Raw genomic sequence first — 18,425 nt, 5'->3', positions numbered from 1 at the left:
TCAATGCGCACATAGCACAGTTTAATCAGATCCAGCCGGAACTGTGCGATGTAGTAGGGAGTTGTAGTTTCGAACAAGCCAATATTCTACATAATTTAGTGCATAAAACATGGTAATCAACTACAATGACCATAATCCATTGCGCATCTACTTGTCTGGTCTGTGTTTCTTTTACGCCTTCTACAGAGGAGACAGAAGTATGCACGATCGTGAAGGTGATATAGAGAGAAGCTGTTGCTTCGCAAGGTATCTCTACCTAAAAATACATGAACTAAGTGTTTGATAGTTGATATTCAGCAGTCATAAAAGTATGCCTTATTTACATTTACATTTAAGTAATTTAGCAGACGCTCTTATCCAGAGCGACTTACAAATTGGTGCATTCAACTTAGGATAGCCAGTGGGACAACCACATCTTGATCACAGTAAGTACACTTCTTCAAACAAGCAGCTGTGAGCAAAGTCAGTGCAATCAGGGACAACTACATCTCGATCACAATAAGTACATTTCTTTAAACAAGTGAGTGCTAGCAGGTGAAATAAGTCAGGTGTTAGTTTAGATAAAAGACAGTGGTAGTAAAGGGGGGGTAGAAGGATTACTATTATACTATTCCAGGGTATTCCTTAATCAGTGGTCAGTGACTCCGCTGTCCTGGCGTCGTGGGGGAGCTTGTTCCACCATTGGGGTGCCAGAGCAGTGAATAGCTTTGACTGGGCTGAGCGGGAACTGTGCTTCCGTAGAGGTAGGGGGGCTAGCAGGCCAGAGGTGAAGGTAAGGAGGTGCCGTTCCCCTCACAGCTCCGTAGGCAAGCACCATGGTTTTGTAGTAGATGCAAGCTTCAACTGGAAGCCAGTGGAGTGTGCGGAGGAGCGGGTGACGTGAGAGAACTTGGGAAGGTTGAACACCAAACGGGCTGCAGCGTTCTGGATAAGTTGCAGGGGTTTAATGGCACAGGCAGGGAGCCCAGCCAACAGCGAGTTGCAGTAATCCAGACGGGAGATGACAAGTGCCTGGATTAGGACCTGTGCCGCTTCCTGTGTAAGGCAGGGTCGTACTCTCCGAATGTTGTAGAGCATGAACCTGCAGGAGCGGGTCACCGCTTTGATGTTAGCAGAGAACAACAGGGTGTTGTCCAGGGTCACGCCAAGGCTCTTTGCACTCTGGGAGGAGGACACAATGGAGTTGTCAACCGTGATGGCGAGATCATGGAGCGGGCAGTCCTTCCCCGGGAGGAAGAGCAGCTCCGTCTTGCCGAGGTTCAGCTTGAGGTGGTGATCCGACATCCACACTGATATGTCTGCCAGACATGCAGAGATGCGATTCGCCACCTGGTTATCAGAAGGGGGAAAGGAGAAAATTAATTGTGTGTCGTCTGAGTAGCAATGATAGGAGAGACCATGTGAGGATATGACAGAGCCAAGTGACTTGGTGTATAGAGAGAATAGGAGAGGGCCTAGAACTGAGCCCTGGGGGACACCAGTGGTGAGAGCACGTGGTGCGGAGACAGATTCTCGCCACGCCACCTGGTAGGAGCGACCTGTCAGGTAGGACGCAATCCAAGAGTGAGCAGCGCCGGAGATGCCCAACTCGGAGAGGGTGGAGAGGAGGATCTGATGGTTCACAGTATCAAAGGCAGCAGATAGGTCAAGAAGGATAAGAGCAGAGGAGAGAGAGTTAGCTTTGGCAGTGCGGAGAGCCTCCGTGACACAGAGAAGAGTAGTCTCAGTTGAATGACCAGTCTTGAAACCTGACTGGTTAGGATCAAGAAGGTAATTCTGAGAGAGATAGCAGGAGCGTTGGCTAGAGACGGCACGCTCAAGAGTTTTGGAGAGAAAAGAAAGAAGGGATACTGGTCTGTAGTTGTTGACATCGGAGGGATCGAGTGTAGGTTTTTTGAGGAGGGGTGCAACTCTCGCCCTCTTAAAGACGGAAGGGACATAGCCAGCGGTCAAGGATGAGTTGATGAGCGAGGTGAGGTAAAGGAGAAGGTCTCCGGCAATGGTCTGGAGAAGAGAGGCGGGGATAGGGTCAAGCGGGCAGGTTGTTGGGCAGTCGCAAGATTTCATCTGGAGAGAGAGGGGAGAAAGAAGTCAAAGCATAGGGTAGGGCAGTGTGAGCAGGACCAGCGGTGTCATTTGACTTAATAAATGAGGATCGGATGTCGTCAACCTTCTTTTCAAAATGGTTGACGAAGTCATCCACAGAGAGGGAGGAGGGAGGGGGAGGAGGAGGAGGATTCAGCAGGGAGGGGAAGGTGGCAAAGAACTTCCTAGGGTTAGAGGCAGAGGCTTGAAATTTAGTGGTAGAAAGTGACTTTAGCAGCAGAAACAGAGGAAGAAAAAGTAGAGAGGAGGGAGTGAAAAGATGACAGGTCCGCAGGGAGTCTAGTTTTCCTCCATTTCCGCTCGGCTGCCCGGAGCCCTGTTCTGTGAGCTCTCAATGAGTAGTCAAGCCACGGAGCAGGAGGGGAGGACAGAGCCGGCCGGGAGGATAGGGGACATAGAGAGTCAAAAGATGCAGAAAGGGAGGAGAGGAGGGTTGAGGAGGCAGAATCAGGAGACCGGAGGGAGAAGGATTTAGCAGAGGGAAGAGATGATAGGATGGAAGAGGAGAGAGTAGCGGGAGAGAGAGAGCGAAGGTTGCGACGGCGCATTACCCTCTGAGTAGGGGCAGAGTGAGTAGTGTTGGAGGAGAGCGAGAGAGAAAAGGATACAAAGTAGTGGTCGGAGACTTGGAGGGGAGTTGCAGTGAGATTAGTAGAAGAACAGCATCTAGTAAAGATGAGGTCAAGCGTATTGCCTGCCTTGTGCGTAGGGGGGGACGGTGAGAGGGTGAGGTCAAAAGAGGAAAGGAGTGGAAAGAAGGAGGCAGAGAGAAATGAGTCGAAGGCAGACATCGGCAGGTTAAAGTCACCCAGAACTGTGAGGGGTGAGCCATCCTCAGGAAAGGAACTTATCAAGGCGTCAAGCTCATTGATTAACTTTCCAAGGGAACCTGGAGGGCAATAAATGACAAGGATGTTAAGCTTGAATGGGCTAGTGACTGTGACAGCATGGAATTCAAATGAGGAGATAGACAGATGGGTCAGGGGGAAAAGAGAGAATGTCCACTTGGGAGAGATGAGGATTCCTGTGCCACCGCCACGTTGACTAGATGCTCTCGGGGTATGCGAGAACACATGATCAGACGAGGAAAGAGCAGTAGGAATAGCAGTGTTTTCTGTGGTAATCCATGTTTCCGTCAGCGCCAAGAAGTCGAGAGACTGGAGGGTAGCATAGGCTGAGATGAACTCTGCCTTGTTGGCCGCAGAACGGCAGTTCCAGAGGCTGCCGGAGACCTGGAACTCCACGTGGGTCGTGCGTGCAGGGACCACCAGATTGGAGTGGTAGCAGCCACGCAGTGTGAAGCGTTTGTATGGCCTGTGCAGAGAGGAGAGAACAGGGATAGACAGACACATAGTTGACAGGCTACAGAAAAGGCTACAATAATGCAAAATAAATCAGAATGAAATTAACTAAACATCTGGGGAAGTGAGAGAGCGGGGCCTCCCTCGACTAACTTGGCAGAACAACTTGGCAGAACTGTCTTTTACTTTGAAGAACTACAAAATAGTGATTTTGTCAGACAGCATAGGCATCAGCTCTGTAGAGATGAGATGATGACTTGGAATGAAATAATAAATTCATCAAATAAAACAAATGGAATATAGACACCCAACGGAAATATTTTATTAAAGTAAAGTCATGTGAATAAATTACTGTTAATAAGTGATAAGCAGTAATGGGCAGTCACTACCATCATGAGACTTTTATTCATTGTTTTATTCTGTGTTGTTACAGCATTCAACCCACATAATGCATAGTGCATTTAATGTTTTTTTTTAAATATATCGAAACCAAAATCGAAAACCGTGATTATTTTTTGATAATCGATCCGAAAACAAACTGACCTCAAAAAGCACTAATCGCTCAGTACTACGGTTGATATACCACTCTATTCCCCTCTCTTCTGTAGTTCTCTCGCTCTCTTCCTTCCTCTCTCTCTTTCTCTATCTCTCCCTCTCGCTTGCCTTCTCCCCTCTTCCTACAGTCTGTCTACATTTCAATTGGTCTTATTCTCTAAACAGAAAGGAGGGTCTAATAAATGCCCTGGGAAAACATCCAGTCATGGAAAGTAACTACAAGACTTTACTGGTGTTTGAAAGGCATCTCCACAACTGAAATGAGATGGCAGTAACAGCCCACCAACAATGGAACCTGAGAATCTGAGCCTAAATGTGTTGAGTGTTAAAGAGAGCACAGTCAGATAAGATTAAACAATATTTACAGTTACTTGAGCTGTCCTGAAGTCTACTTAGTTACCTTTTGAGCTCAGATGAGTATGGCCATTAGCAGCTTTATAATGTTCTCTCTCTCCCCCCTGCAGGGACCTGCAGGCCCTGTCTGATTGATGTGGTCCCTGTGAAGAACGCAGAGGGACAGGTCATCATGTTCATCCTCAACTTCCAGGAAATCATTGACCCCTCCCTCAAGAAACCAGGGCTGAGACAGAGGATGGCCCAGGGCTGGGTAGGGGCAGGTCAGTGTGGAAAATGTGTGTGCGATGATAATGTCTATCTATCTGTCTGTCTGTCTGTCTGTCTGTCTGCATTAACCTGTTTATTCCATTGCTCTACGTTGAATGTAGCTGTGTTATAACATACAGAATGTGACTACATCCTGGTAGGTGTGCTTGTGTTTTTATGTAAAGTGTATGTATAAGCACTCTCTGGTTTCTCAGGGCAGAGTCGCAGGCTGAAGTTGAGACTGCCATCAGTGCGTGCAATGCGTCAGCCTTCCCTCGCCAAAGACCAGTTTGAGGGGGTGGTGGTGGACTACCTACAGGTAAGGTGGCCAGAGACTCCCATACACACATAGGCCTATACACACAGTACTCGTCTAAATATGACCTTACATAAAATATATCTTGATTATCTCAGTTCCTGTATCTCTTATATTTTGTAATGAAGAAAGCTTCAGTCATCACATACATTTAGCAGTAAGTAGAAATCTAGTACAGTATTTATCCTATGAGTGTCCTCTCCCTCCTTCCCTAATTCAGCCCAACAGTGAAGAGGTCCCTCTGAAGGAGTTCCGTATCCCATCCAAGGAGAGCTGCATGCAGTCTGAGACAGAGGCGCTGATAGAGCAGGACTACGAGTCCCCCCAGCCTGCAAGCTACTGCTCCCCCAAACGTCTGTCCCTATTGTCGGAGCGGCTGGACCCCAGCGTTCCCTTCCTCCCCAGCGGCCCATTCTCTAGTGCAGCCTTCCCCAGGACGGTCCTGCCCCGGAGCCGCTCCAGAGAGACTGTCGGCAGCCTCCGCAGAGCTTCCTCCCTGGATGACCTCGACAGCATGAGGGCCGAGTCGGGCCGAACAGGAGACCCACACTCCAACAGCAGTGAGTGCGTGTGTGTATATGTGTGTGTGTACCCAGTAAAACGTGTAGTCTGTTTCCATTGTTGTACCCCCTCTGACGGGAAGAAATGTGGTTGTCTCCTCTTACAGTTCCATCTGAATCAAAACAAACCAAGCCAAAGATACCTGGGCCTGTTGGAGGTATTCTGCTCTGTAGAAAGGAGAATCCTCACCCCCATTCCCCAAACACTGAGCATGTGCAGCAGCAGGGTCACTAATCAATGCCTCTACCCTATAGTGTGTGTGTGTGTGTGTGTGTGTGTGTGTGTGTGTACATGTTGTACCATACTTGTGAGTACCAGAAGTCCTCACAAGAATAGTAAACCAACAAAAATTCAGAGAAGTCAGGACATTTAGCCGGTCCTCACTTGTAAAAAGGCTATTTTAGTCTAAGGGATTAGGTTTAAAATTATGGTTAAGGGTTAAGGTTAGGGAAAATAGGATTTTTAATGGGAATCAATTGTTGGTCCCAAAAAGTCCTCACAAGTATAGTAAGACATAGCTGTGTGTGTGTGTTCTATAGGAGTCCCAGTCACGCAGAGGCCATCCTTTACTCATCACACAGCTAATACTATGGAGTGTGGGGCTGTGGGCTTCCCATCTATCCCAGGGAAATAAGACACTCCCTCTCACTTCATTACTCTATCTCTCTCAATTCAATTTAAGGGCCTTTATTGGCATGGGAAACATATGTTTACATTTCCAAAGCAAGTGAAATAGATAACAAACTCCCTCTGTATCTTTCTCACTCAGATGCTTTGCTGAGTTTAAACCAATATGTTTCTCACCTAGAGGAATGGGAATTGCATTATAACACATTAAATTTTTAGTTCTGAATGTGTTACTTGCAGTTTAAATAAAGGATTTGAGCGGTAATATAATATGTGAACTTGTCGTTAAAAATAGATAGATACACAGTAATGAGAGATGAGTGTTGTTGTGTGCAGACCTGAAGGCCGGTACTCTGAGCTCCACCTCAGACTCAGACCTGATGCGACGCAGGACCAGCACTTGCAGGACCAGCACTCGTAACCCCCTCACACTCAGCTTCGCCTCCGACCTCTTGCGACCGCCCTCGCCCACTGAGATTGAGATCATTGCTCCCAGCAAAGTAAAGGACCGCCACCGAGACGTCACAGAGAAGGTCACACATGTCACACAGGTGAGACACATGGTCCTCACTCGCACTCATATCACACAACCAGTCAACCTGTATTCTGCTTATATATTATGGGATTTTGAAAGTGAGCTTTTTCAGAACGGCATGTGAGATATTGTGTACACAGGATGTTGTGTGAAAGGAACGTTGGGTTATTGAGAAATGGTAGATTACATATTTTCGGTCTGGCTCCCTGTGTTGCAAGCTTTCTGCTGAGGATGCAGCTGCATGTCACTCAAGAGTTTCCACACGCATTCACACACACACACACACACACACACACACACACACACACACACACACACACAAACAGGAAGATGATATATATAATGATAATAATACAGTTTTCTTCATTCGCTTTGGTGCTAATGTCAAAAGTATGTGGTGAATTTTCTAAACTCTTAATACAAAACTCCAAAATGGTAACACGGCAAGTCTCATAAAACATTTTATTGTGAATTTATTTAGTTTGAAGACATTTTTTCACGACACAACCATTAATCCAAAATATAAATGTACTGTGAAATACCACGTAAACATTGGTTGAATCATCAAAAAACACCATAATTGTCACGAATTCCGCCGAGACTGCTCCTCCTCCTTGTTCGGGCAGGCTTCGGCGTTCGTCGTCCCCGGAGTACTAGCTACTACCGCTTGATGTCTCGATGTTTGTTTGGTCTTGTCTTGTTAGTGCACCTGTTTCATGTTATGTATTGATTAGGTCACCTATAAGTTTCCTTTAGTTTTGTTTGCAGTTGTGTGTGATTGTCCGCCTGTCCGTTGGTGTCTCTACGTTCTTATTGTGGAACGAGTATTTTACTCACTGTGTTGCGTAATCGTTTTGCCTCCTGTGTTTTCGAGGCCGTTTGATTTTGTTCTCTATTCAGTCTGAGTAAAGTCGTTTTGACTGAGCCTCTGTGTCCTGCGCCTGACTCCTACACCGCATCCACATCAGCTATTGTGACAGAATCACACACCAATACCATGGAGTCAGCAGGAGCAGCGGCGGTGACCGAGTCGCTGGAGGATCGGGTCAGCTGCCAGGACGCCAGGATCCAGCAACTCGGCTCCGCCATGCAGGAGGTGATGAACACCCTGCGCCGATGGGAACGGGGAGGCGTGCCCACACCTCCTCCTACATTACCATCACCATCGGCCAGCCCCACCAGACCAGCTCCGGAATCCAGTGGGATTCGGCTCTCGCTCCCGAGGGCGTATGATGGCACCGCAGCCGGGTGTCATGGGTTCCTCCTTCAGGTGGAACTCTACCTGGCCACCATACACCCGGTGCCCTCGGAATACGAGAGCGTTTCCGCCCTCATCTCCTGTCTCTCCGGCAAGGCGTTGGAGTGGGCCAACGCCGAATGGAGGGGAATAGACGCCGCCACCATCAGCTACGCGGAGTTCTCCCGCCGCTTCAGGGCTGTTTTCGATCACCCTCCTGAGGGTAAAGCGGCGGGGGAGCGTCTGTTCCACCTCCGACAGGGGAAGAGGAGCGCACAGGAGTTCGCCCTGGATTTCCGGACTCTAGCGGCGGATGCGGGGTGGAATGAGAGGGCCCTCATCGACCACTATCGGTGTAGCCTGCGTGAGGACGTTCGTCGAGAGCTGGCCTGCAGGGACACCAATCTGTCCTTCGACCAGCTAGTGGACATGTCCATCCGTCTGGATACCCTGCTGGCCACCCGCGGACGTCCCGAGTTGGGGCCGTCCATTCCATCCCCCAGCACCTCCGAGCCGAGCCCTATGGAGCTCGGGGGTGCTGGCGCTAGAGAGAGAAGGAGCGAGAACCCGAGGGGGGCCGTCCCCTGCACCAGCTGTGGCCGTGGAGGACACACTGCGGCTAGGTGCTGGGGAGGGTCTCCAGGGAATCGGGGCAACAGGTCACGCACTGGGGAGTCATTTCAGGTGAGTAGGCGCCCCACTCACCCAGAGCTCTCTGTTGTTCACTTGTGTATACCTGTGGTATTTCCTCAGGTTGCATCTCATTCCCAGCATAAGGCGCTAGTCGATTCAGGCGCAGCTGGGAATTTCATTGATCGGAAATGTTGTACTAAGTTAGGGATTCCCCTCCTGCCCGTTGATGCACCCTTTCCTGTCCATGGCCTAGATAGCCGCCCGTTGGGATCTGGGTTGATTAGGGAGGTCACAGCGCCACCAAAAATGAAGACGCAGGGGGGTCATGAGGAGATTATTCAGTTGTACCTGATTGACTCTCCTGCGTATCCCGTGGTACTGGGTCTTCCTTGGTTAATCACCCATGACCCCACCATTTTGTGGCAACAGAGGGCTCTCAAGGAATGGTCTGACCAGTGTGTTGGGCGATGTTTAGGTGTTTCCGTTGGGGCGACCACGGTGGAGAGTCCGAACCAAGTGCCCGCAATGCACATTCCCCCTGAGTATGAGGATTTGGCACTCGTGTTCAGCAAGACGAGGGCGACGCGATTGCCACCTCATAGACAGGGAGATTGTGCGATAAACCTCCAGACAGGTGCGGCACTCCCGCGGAGCCATGTGTATCCTCTGTCTCAAGAGGAGACGGCGGCTATGGAGACATACATAGCTGAGTCCCTGAGACAAGGATACATACGGCCCTCCACTTCCCCTGCGTCCTTGAGTTTCTTTTTTGTGAAGAAGAAGGATGGAGGGTTGCGCCTGTGTATTGATTACCGTAGTCTCAATCAGATCACTGTGAAATACAGTTACCCTCTTCCTCTGATTGCGAGTATGACTGAATCATTACGCAGAGCGCGTTTCTTCACAAAACTGGATCTCAGGAGCGCCTATAACTTGGTGCGCATTAGGGAGGGAGATGAATGGAAGACGGCATTTAGTACCACCTCAGGTCATTATGAGTATCTCGTCATGCCATACGGGTTAATGAATGCTCCTTCAGTCTTCCAATCATTTGTGGACGAGATCTTCCGGGACCTGCATGGGCAGGGAGTGGTAGTGTACATTGACGACATCCTAGTGTACTCTGCTACACGAGCCAAGCATGTAGCCCTGGTGTGCCGAGTGTTAGGTAGGCTGTTGGAGCATGACTTGTATGTCAAGGCAGAGAAATGTCTGTTTTTCCAGGAGTCCATCTCCTTCTTGGGTCATCGGTTGTCCGCGTCAGGGGTGAAGATGGAGATTGACCATGTGTCAGCCGTGCGTAACTGGCAAACCCCAACCACTGTTAAAGAGGTGCAGCAGTTTTTGGGTTTTGCCAATTACTACCGGAGGTTTATTTGGGGTTTTGGACAGGTAGCAGCTCCCATTACTTCCCTGCTGAAGGGGGGCCCGGTGCGTTTGCAGTGGTCGGCTGAAGCGGACAGGGCGTTTTGTAAACTGAAGGACCTGTTCACTTCGACTCCGATACTGGCGCACCCGGACCCCGCTTTAGCGTTCCAGGTAGAGGTGGACGCGTCAGAGGCCGGTATTGGGGCAGTACTGTCGCAAAGCTCCGGCACGCCTCCTAAGCTCCGTCCCTGCGCCTTTTATTCTAAAAAGCTCAGCCCGGCGGAACGTAATTATGACGTAGGGGACAGGGAGCTGTTAGCCGTGGTTCAAGCCCTAAAGGTGTGGAGGCATTGGCTTGAGGGGGCTCAACACCCTTTTCTCATTCTGACTGACCATCGTAACCTGGAGTACATCCGGGCAGCTAGGAGAATGAACCCTCGTCAGGCTAGGTGGAACATTGTTTCTGACCCGGTTCGTTTTTAAGATCACTTACATCCCAGGGTCCCAGAACGGTAAGGCAGACGCCCTGTCCCGGCGGTATGACACAGAGGAGAGGTCCATTGAGCCCACTCCCATACTGCCGGAGTCTTGTCTGGTGGCACCGGTGGTATGGGAGGTCGATGCGGAAATTGAGTGGGCGTTACGCACCGACCCTACTCCCCCAGAGTGTCCAGTGGGTCGGACGTACGTGCCGCTCGAGGTCCGTGATCGTCTCATTTATTGGGCTCATACGTCACCCTCCTCTGGACATCCAGGTATTGGCCGGACAGTGCACTGCCTTAGTGTTAAGTACTGGTGGCCAACATTGGCTAGGGACGTGAGGGTTTATGTCTCCTCCTGCTCGGTGTGCGCTCAGTGTAAGGCGCCTAGACACCTGCCCAGGGGAAAGTTACAACCCCTGCCCGTTCCACAACGGCCGTGGTCTCACCTCTCGGTGGACTTTGTCACGGACCTTCCCCCTCTCAGGGGAATACCACTATTCTGGTCGTTGTGGATCGGTTCTCTAAGGCCTGTCGTCTCATTCCAATGCCGGGTCTCCCTACTGCCCTACAGACCGCTGAGGCTTTGTTCACCCACGTCTTCCGGCACTACGGGGTTCCCGAGGATATAGTGTCTGATCGGGGTCCCCAATTCACCTCTAGAGTCTGGAGGGCGTTCATGGAACGCTTGGGGGTCTCGGTTAGCCTTACCTCGGGTTTCCACCCTGAGAGTAATGGGCAGGTGGAGAGAGTGAACCAGGATGTGGGTAGGTTTCTGAGATCATATTGCCAGGGCCGGCAGGAGGAGTGATCAGGGTATATCCCCTGGGCAGAGATGGCTCAGAACTCTCTTCGCCACTCCTCAACTAACCTGACCCCTTTCCAGTGCGTGTTAGGGTATCAGCCGGTTCTGGCACCATGGCATCAGAGCCAGATCGAGGCTCCTGCGGTGGATGAGTGGTTTCGGCGCTCGGAGGAGACGTGGAACGCTGCACACGTACATCTGCAGCGGGCCATCCGCAGGCAGAAGGCGAGCGCCGATCTCCACCGCAGTGAGGGTCCAGTATACGCCCCTGGAGATCGAGTCTGGCTCTCGACTCGAAACCTGCCCCTTCGCCTGCCCTGCCGGAAGCTTGGCCGGCGGTTTGTGGGGCCATTTAAAGTCCTGAGGAGATTGAACGAGGTGTGTTACAAGTTGCAACTGCCTAATGACTATCACATTAACCCCTCGTTCCATGTGTCTCTCCTCAGGCCGGTGGTAGCTGGTCCACTCCAGGACAGTGAGATAAGAGAGACCCCTCCACCCCCACTGGACATCGAGGGGGCTCCGGCTTACTCAGTCCGGTCCATCGTGGATTCGAGACGTCGGATGGGGGGTCTACAATATCTCGTGGAGTGGGAGGGGTACGGTCCGGAGGAACGGTGCTGGGTGCCTAGGAGGGACATTTTAGATCCATCTCTCCTGACTGAGTTCCACCGTAGTCATCCCATGCGCCCGGCTCCGCATCCTCCTGGTCGTCCCCGAGCCCGGGGTCAGCGCACGGCTGGAGCCGCGCGTCAAGGGGGGGGTACTGTCACGAATTCCGCCGAGACTGCTCCTCCTCCTTGTTCGGGCAGGCTTCGGCGTTCGTCGTCCCTGGAGTACTAGCTACTACCGCTTGATGTCTCGATGTTTGTTTGGTCTTGTCTTGTTAGTGCACCTGTTTCATGTTATGTATTGATTAGGTCACCTATAAGTTTCCTTTAGTTTTGTTTGCAGTTGTGTGTGATTGTCTGCCTGTCCGTTGGTGTCTCTGTACGTTCTTATTGTGGAACGAGTATTTTACGCACTGTGTTGCGTAATCGTTTTGCCTCCTGTGTTTTCGAGGCCGTTTGATTTTGTTCTCTATTCAGTCTGAGTAAAGTCGTTTTGACTGAGCCTCTGTGTCCTGCGCCTGACTCCTACACCGCATCCACATCAGCTATTGTGACAATAATAATGTCTTCTCAATGTAGTTATTTTAACAACTAGTTAATCCAAGAGCAAAATAGTTTCAAAATGTCCCTTTGAATATAATATGCTACAGTACTGTCAATTACAGTACTGTTTTCACATTAGACAATAAATACACTTGCACTACCTATTAAAATTGACTGAACATCAAATTTCGATAATTTCTATCACGTGTAATCTTTCACAATCAATGTAAAATTTTTAATATGTATTGTTCAGATATAATTACAACATAGGTGTACTGTAATACATCTGTATTGTACTTATGTATTGTAGTGGTCTTGTATGTGGCTCAGTTCGTAAGAGCATGGCACTAGCAACACCAGAGTTGTGGGTTCGATTTCCACTGGGGTCACATACCAAAATATAAACACTCACTGTTGTCACTTTGGATAAAAGCATCTGCTATGTAAATGGCATATATTACAGTATTACAGTACTGTACTGGCCAATGCACACAAGCCTAAGATCATCATGCGCAATGCCAAGCGTCGGCTGGAGTGGTGTAAAGCTCGCCGCCATTGGACTCTGGAGCAGTGGAAACGCGTTTTCTGGAGTGATGAATCACGCTTCACCATCTGGCAGTCCGACGAATCTGGGTTTGGCGGAATGCCGGTAGAACGCTACCTGCCCCAATGCATAGTGCCAACTGCAAAGTTTGGTGGAGGAGGAATAATGGTCTGGGGCTGTTTTTCATGGTTCAGTCTAGGCCCCTTAGTTCCACTGAAGGGAAATCGTAACGCTACAGCATACAATGACATTCTAGACAATTCTGTGCTTCCAACTTTGTGGCAACAGTTTGGGGAATGCCCTTTCCTCTTTCAGCATGACTGTGCCTCCGTGCACAAAGCGAGGTCCATATAGAAATGGTTTGTCAAGAACGGTGTGAAAAAACTTGACTGGTCTGCACAGAGCCCTGACCTAAACCCCATCGAACACCTTTAGGATGAACTGGAACGCCGACTGCAAGCCAGGCCTAATCGCCCAACATCAGTGCCCGACCTCACTAAAGCTCTTGTGACTGAATGGAAGCAAGACCCCGCAGCAATGTTCCAACACTAGTGGAAAACCTTCCCAGAAGAGTGGAGGCTGTTATAGCAGCAAAGGGGGGACCAACTCCATATTGATGCACATAATTTTGGAATGAGATGTTCGACGAGCAGGTGTCCACATACTTTTGGTCATGTAGTGTATAAGAGGATATTATCTCCTGTAGAAACCATGTTGTTGGCTACATGGATGGAGATGTTATTTAGCATCACTACTGTACTATATGCTCTTGTCTCTCTGCATGTATGTGAGAGGGAGAATGGGGAAAAGACAGTTTGTATGTGTGATTGAAAGATCTCACCTTCCATAGTGTGACATCTGTGCCAGGAGAAGAACTTCTCACACCCACCTGTCATCACACTAAGTTTGAGTACATCATCATAACCTGTAATGTCATGGAAACACTAACACAGTGAGATGGCCCCACAACACCACTGCGTAGCACACTGACCCACATGTCTGTGGTGGGACAGTCAGTGGCCAATGGCCAGATGAACCCACATACTAACCCTGGGTGCTCTGACTTCACTTGTCCACTACAAGTGGAGCAATATGACTCAATATTAAGGATTTGTGTGGTATTACTAGATGTGTGTGTGTGTCAAGTGAACATACATGTCTTATGACAGTACATTTGAGTGTTATAACGGATGTTTATATCATCAGAATTTACTTGATAGCTTGTGAATGGGCAGTTTGACTTGTTGCTAATGCTAATGTTAGCATTGCTCTGAGTGAGAGGAGAGCTCTTGAGGTTGTCGTGTTGATGCCCCCTGCCTTGCTCGCTGGGTGCACATGGGAGGCAATGTGGCGTGCCTCCAGTTACTACCAATGGAAGAATCGATCGGGCTAATAGATCCCCCCCTCTCCACTTCCTCCAAGCCTGCTCCTGGTAGAGCCCTCAGCTGCTGATCACTATGAATACACACACATGTACTCTCAAATTATACAGTAAGTGTGTGAGCTACGATGTTTGATTTTTAATCACCCTCACCAACAAGTTCACACGTCTATAAGATAATTAGCCTGGCGAAATCATCACGTTTGGCATGACATGGAGTGGCAAGGAGTGGAATGTTAGCACAAACAGACTGGATTTCTCCAGGCTAATTATGTTGCCTTCCCAGGGTTGGGGTCAATTCCATTTAAATTCCAGTAAATTCAGTAAGTAAACCAAATTTCAATTCCAAATTGTCCTCATTGAAAAGCATAGAAGAGAATTGGAATTTCAGTGAATTCCTGAATTGACTGGAATTGGAAATGGAATTTACCCCAACCTTGTACCTTTCCAATTGAAATTCTGCAATTTCAACAATTTCTTTCTAAAAAGTAAGTGTTTTAGAGTCAATAATTAGACTTCGATAAGATAATGTTACACTAAACAAAAGTATAAACGCAGCATGTGAAGTGTTGGTCCCATGTTTCATGAGCTGAAATAAAAGATACCAGAAATATTCCATACGCACAAAAAGCTTATTTCTCTAAAATGTTGTGCACAAATTTGTTTGCATCCCTGTTAGTGAGCATTTCTCCTGTTCAAAGATAACCTATCCACCTGACAGGTGTGGCATATCAAGAAGCTTGTGCTGGGGACAATAAAACGCCACTCTAAGATGTGCAGTTTTGTCACACAACACAATGCCACAGATGTCTAAAATTTTGAGGGAGCGTGCAATTGGCATGCTGACTTCAGGAATGTCCACCAGACCTGTTGCCAGAGAATTGAATGTTCATTTCTCTACCATAAGCCACCTCCAACGTCGTTTTAGAGAATTTGTCAATACATCCAACTGGCCTCACAACCGCAGACCATGTGTATGGCGTCCATGTGGGTGAGCGGTTTGCTGATGTCAACGTTGTGAACAGAGTGCCCCATGGTGGCGGTGGGGTTATGGTATGAGCAGGCGTAAGCTACGGACAACAAACACAATTGCATTTTATCGATGCCAATTTGAATGCACAAAAATACAGTGATGAGATCCTGAGAGCATTGTGAGGCCCACTTTTTTTTAAAGGTATCTGTGACCAACAGTTGCATATCTGTATTCCCAGTTATGTGAAATCCATAGATTAGGGCCTAATGAATTTATTTAAATTGACTGATTTCCTCATATGAACTGTAACTCAGTAAAATCTTTTAAAATTGTTGCATGTTGCGTTTATATTTTTGTTCAGTTTAGAAACTAATATATATATATATAGTGCCTTGCAAAAGTATTCATCCCCCTTGGCGTTTTTCCTATTTTGTTGCATTACAACTTGTAATTTAAATGGATTTTTATTTGGATTTCATGTAATGGACATACACAAAATAGTCCAAATTGGTGAAGTGAAATGAAAAAAATTACTTGTTTCAAAACATTCAAAAAAATAAATAAAGGAATAGTGGTGCGTGCATATGCTGTGAAGCCCCTAAATAAGATCTGGTGCAACCAATTACCTTCAGAAGTCACATAATTAGATTGCGCACAGGTGGATTTATTTAAGTGTCACATGATCTGTCACATGATCTCAGTATATATACACACCTGTTCTGAAAGGCCCCAGAGTCTGCAACACCACTAAGCAAGGGGCACCACCAAGCAAGCGGCACCATGAAGACCAAGGAGCTCTCCAAACAGTTCAGGGACAAAGTTGTGGAGAAGTACAGATCAGGGTTGGGTTATATAAAAGTATCTGAAACGTTGAACATCCCACGGAGCACCATTAAATCCATTATTTTAAAATGGAAAGAATATGGCACCACAACAAACCTGCCAAGAGAGGGCCGCCCACCAAAACACACGGACCAGGCAAGGAGGGCATTAATCAGAGAGGCAACAAAGACACCAAAGATAACCCTGAAGGAGCTGCAAAGCTCCACAGCGGAGATTGGAGTATCTGTCCATAGGACCACTTTAAGACGTACACTCCACAGAGCTGGGCTTTACGGAAGAGTGGCCAGAAAAAAAGCCATTGCTTAAAGAAAAAAATAAGCAAACACGTTTGGTGTTCGCCAAAAGGCATGTGGGAGGCTCCCCAAACATGGAAGAAGGTACTCTGGTCAGATGAGACTAAAATTGAGCTTTTTGGCCATCAAGGAAAACGCTATGTCTGGCGCAAACCCAACACCTCTCATCACCCCGAGAACACCATCCCCACAGTGAAGCATGGTGGTGGCAGCATCATGCTGTGGGGATGTTTTTCTTCGGCAGGGACTGGGAAACTGTTCAGAATTGAAGGAATGATGGATGGCGCTAAATACAGGGAAATTCTTGAGGGAAACCTGTTTCAGTCTTCCAGAGGTTTGAGACTGGGACAGAGGTTCACCTTCCAGCAGGACAATGACCCTAAGCATACTGCTAAAGCAACACTCGAGTGGTTTAAGGGGAAACATTTAAATGTCTTGGAATGGCCTAGTCAAAGCCCAGACCTCAATCCAATTGAGAATCTGAGGTATGACTTAAAGATTGCTGTACATTTTAAAAGGCAACAAAATAGGAAAAATGCCAACGGGGGTGAATACTTTCGCAAGCCAATGTGTGTGTGTAGTGAGGGGAAAAAAGTATTTGATCCCCTGCTGATTTTGTACATTTGCCCACTGACAAAGACATGATCAGTCTATAATTTTAATGGTAGGTTTATTTGAAAAGTGAAAGACAGAATAACAACAAAAAAATCCAGAGAAACGCATGTCAAAATGTTATAAATTGATTTGCATTTTAATGAGGGAAATAAGTATTCGACCCCTCTGCAAACATGACTTAGTACTTGGTGGCCAAACCCTTGTTGGCAATCACAGAGGTCAGATGTTTCTTGTAGTTGGCCACCAGGTTTGCACACATCTCAAGAGGGATTTTGTCCCACTCCTCTTTGCAGATCTTCTCCAAGTCATTAAGGTTTCGAGGCTGACATTTGGCAACTCGAACCTTCAGCTCCCTCCACAGATTTTCTATGGGATTAAGGTCTGGAGACTGGCTAGGCCACACCAGGACCTTAATGTGCTTCTTCTTGAGCCACTCCTTTGTTGCCTTGGCCGTGTGTTTTGGGTCATTGTCATGCTGGAATACCCATCCACGACCCATTTTCAATGGTTCTCACCCAAGATTTGACGGTACATGGCCCCGTCCATCGTCCCTTTGATGCGCTGAAGTTGTCCTGTCCCCTTAGCAGAAAAACACCCCCAAAGCATAATGTTTCCACCTCCATGTTTGACAGTGGGGATGGTGTTCTTGGGGTCATAGGCAGCATTCCTCCTCCTCCAAACACGGCGAGTTGAGTTGATGCCAAAGAGCTCGATTTTGGTCTCATCTGACCACAACACTTTCACCCAGTTCTCCTCTGAATCATTCAGATGTTCATTGGCAAACTTCAGACGGGCCTGTATATGTGCTTTCTTGAGCAGGGGGACCTTGCGGGCGCTGCAGGATTTCAGTCCTTCACGGCGTAGTGTTACCAATTGTTTTCTTGGTGACTATGGTCACAGCTGCCTTGAGATCATTGACAAGATCCTCCCGTGTAGTTCTGGGCTGATTCCTCACCGTTCTCATGATCATTGCAACTCCATGGAGCCCCAGGCCGAGGGAGATTGACAGTTCTTTTATGTTTCTTCCATTTGTGAATAATCGCACCAACTGTTGTCACCTCACCAAGCTGCTTGGCGATGGTCTTGTAGCCCATTCCAGCCTTGTGTAGGTCTACAATCTTGTCCCTGACATCCTTGGAGAGCTCTTTGGTCTTGGCCATGGTGGAGAGTTTGGAATCTGATTGATTGATTGCTTCTGTGGACAGGTGTATTTTATACAGGTAACAAGCTGAGATTAGGAGCACTCCCTTTAAGAGTGTGCTCCTCATCTCAGCTCGTTACCTGTATAAAAGACACCTGGGAGCCAGAAATCTTTCTGATTGAGAGGGGGTCAAATACTTATTTCCCTCATTAAAATGCAAATCAATTTATAACATTTTTGACATGCGTTTTTCTGTATTTTTTTGTTGTTATTCTGTCTCTCACTGTTCAAATAAACCTACCATTAAAATTATAGACTGATAATTTCTTTGTCAGTGGGCAAACGTACAAAATCA

The 18,425-nt window shown here is 47.9% G+C and overlaps 1 protein-coding gene across 2 annotated transcripts in view; it reads left to right on the top strand.

Annotated features, from left to right (window-relative positions):
* The window catches only part of LOC121568901 (potassium voltage-gated channel subfamily H member 6), a 52,515-nt gene that overhangs the window by 11,065 nt on the left and 23,025 nt on the right, over nt 1-18,425 (top strand). Inside the window, exons 3-7 of one of the 2 annotated variants that reach the window (XM_041879373.2) lie at nt 4,427-4,579; nt 4,781-4,884; nt 5,102-5,441; nt 5,549-5,599; nt 6,406-6,620. In XM_041879373.2, the coding sequence (XP_041735307.2) occupies nt 4,427-4,579; nt 4,781-4,884; nt 5,102-5,441; nt 5,549-5,599; nt 6,406-6,620 (863 nt within the window). The remainder of the gene's footprint in view (nt 1-4,426; nt 4,580-4,780; nt 4,885-5,101; nt 5,442-5,548; nt 5,600-6,405; nt 6,621-18,425) is intronic. The other variant, XM_045210798.1, reaches the window with a different exon arrangement.

The sequence above is a fragment of the Coregonus clupeaformis genome, chromosome 35, assembly GCF_020615455.1.
Source record: "Coregonus clupeaformis isolate EN_2021a chromosome 35, ASM2061545v1, whole genome shotgun sequence".
NCBI classification, from domain to species: Eukaryota; Metazoa; Chordata; class Actinopteri; order Salmoniformes; family Salmonidae; genus Coregonus; species Coregonus clupeaformis.
The sequence above is the reverse complement of the archived record's forward strand: the minus strand, read 5'-3'. Positions and strand labels throughout refer to the sequence as shown.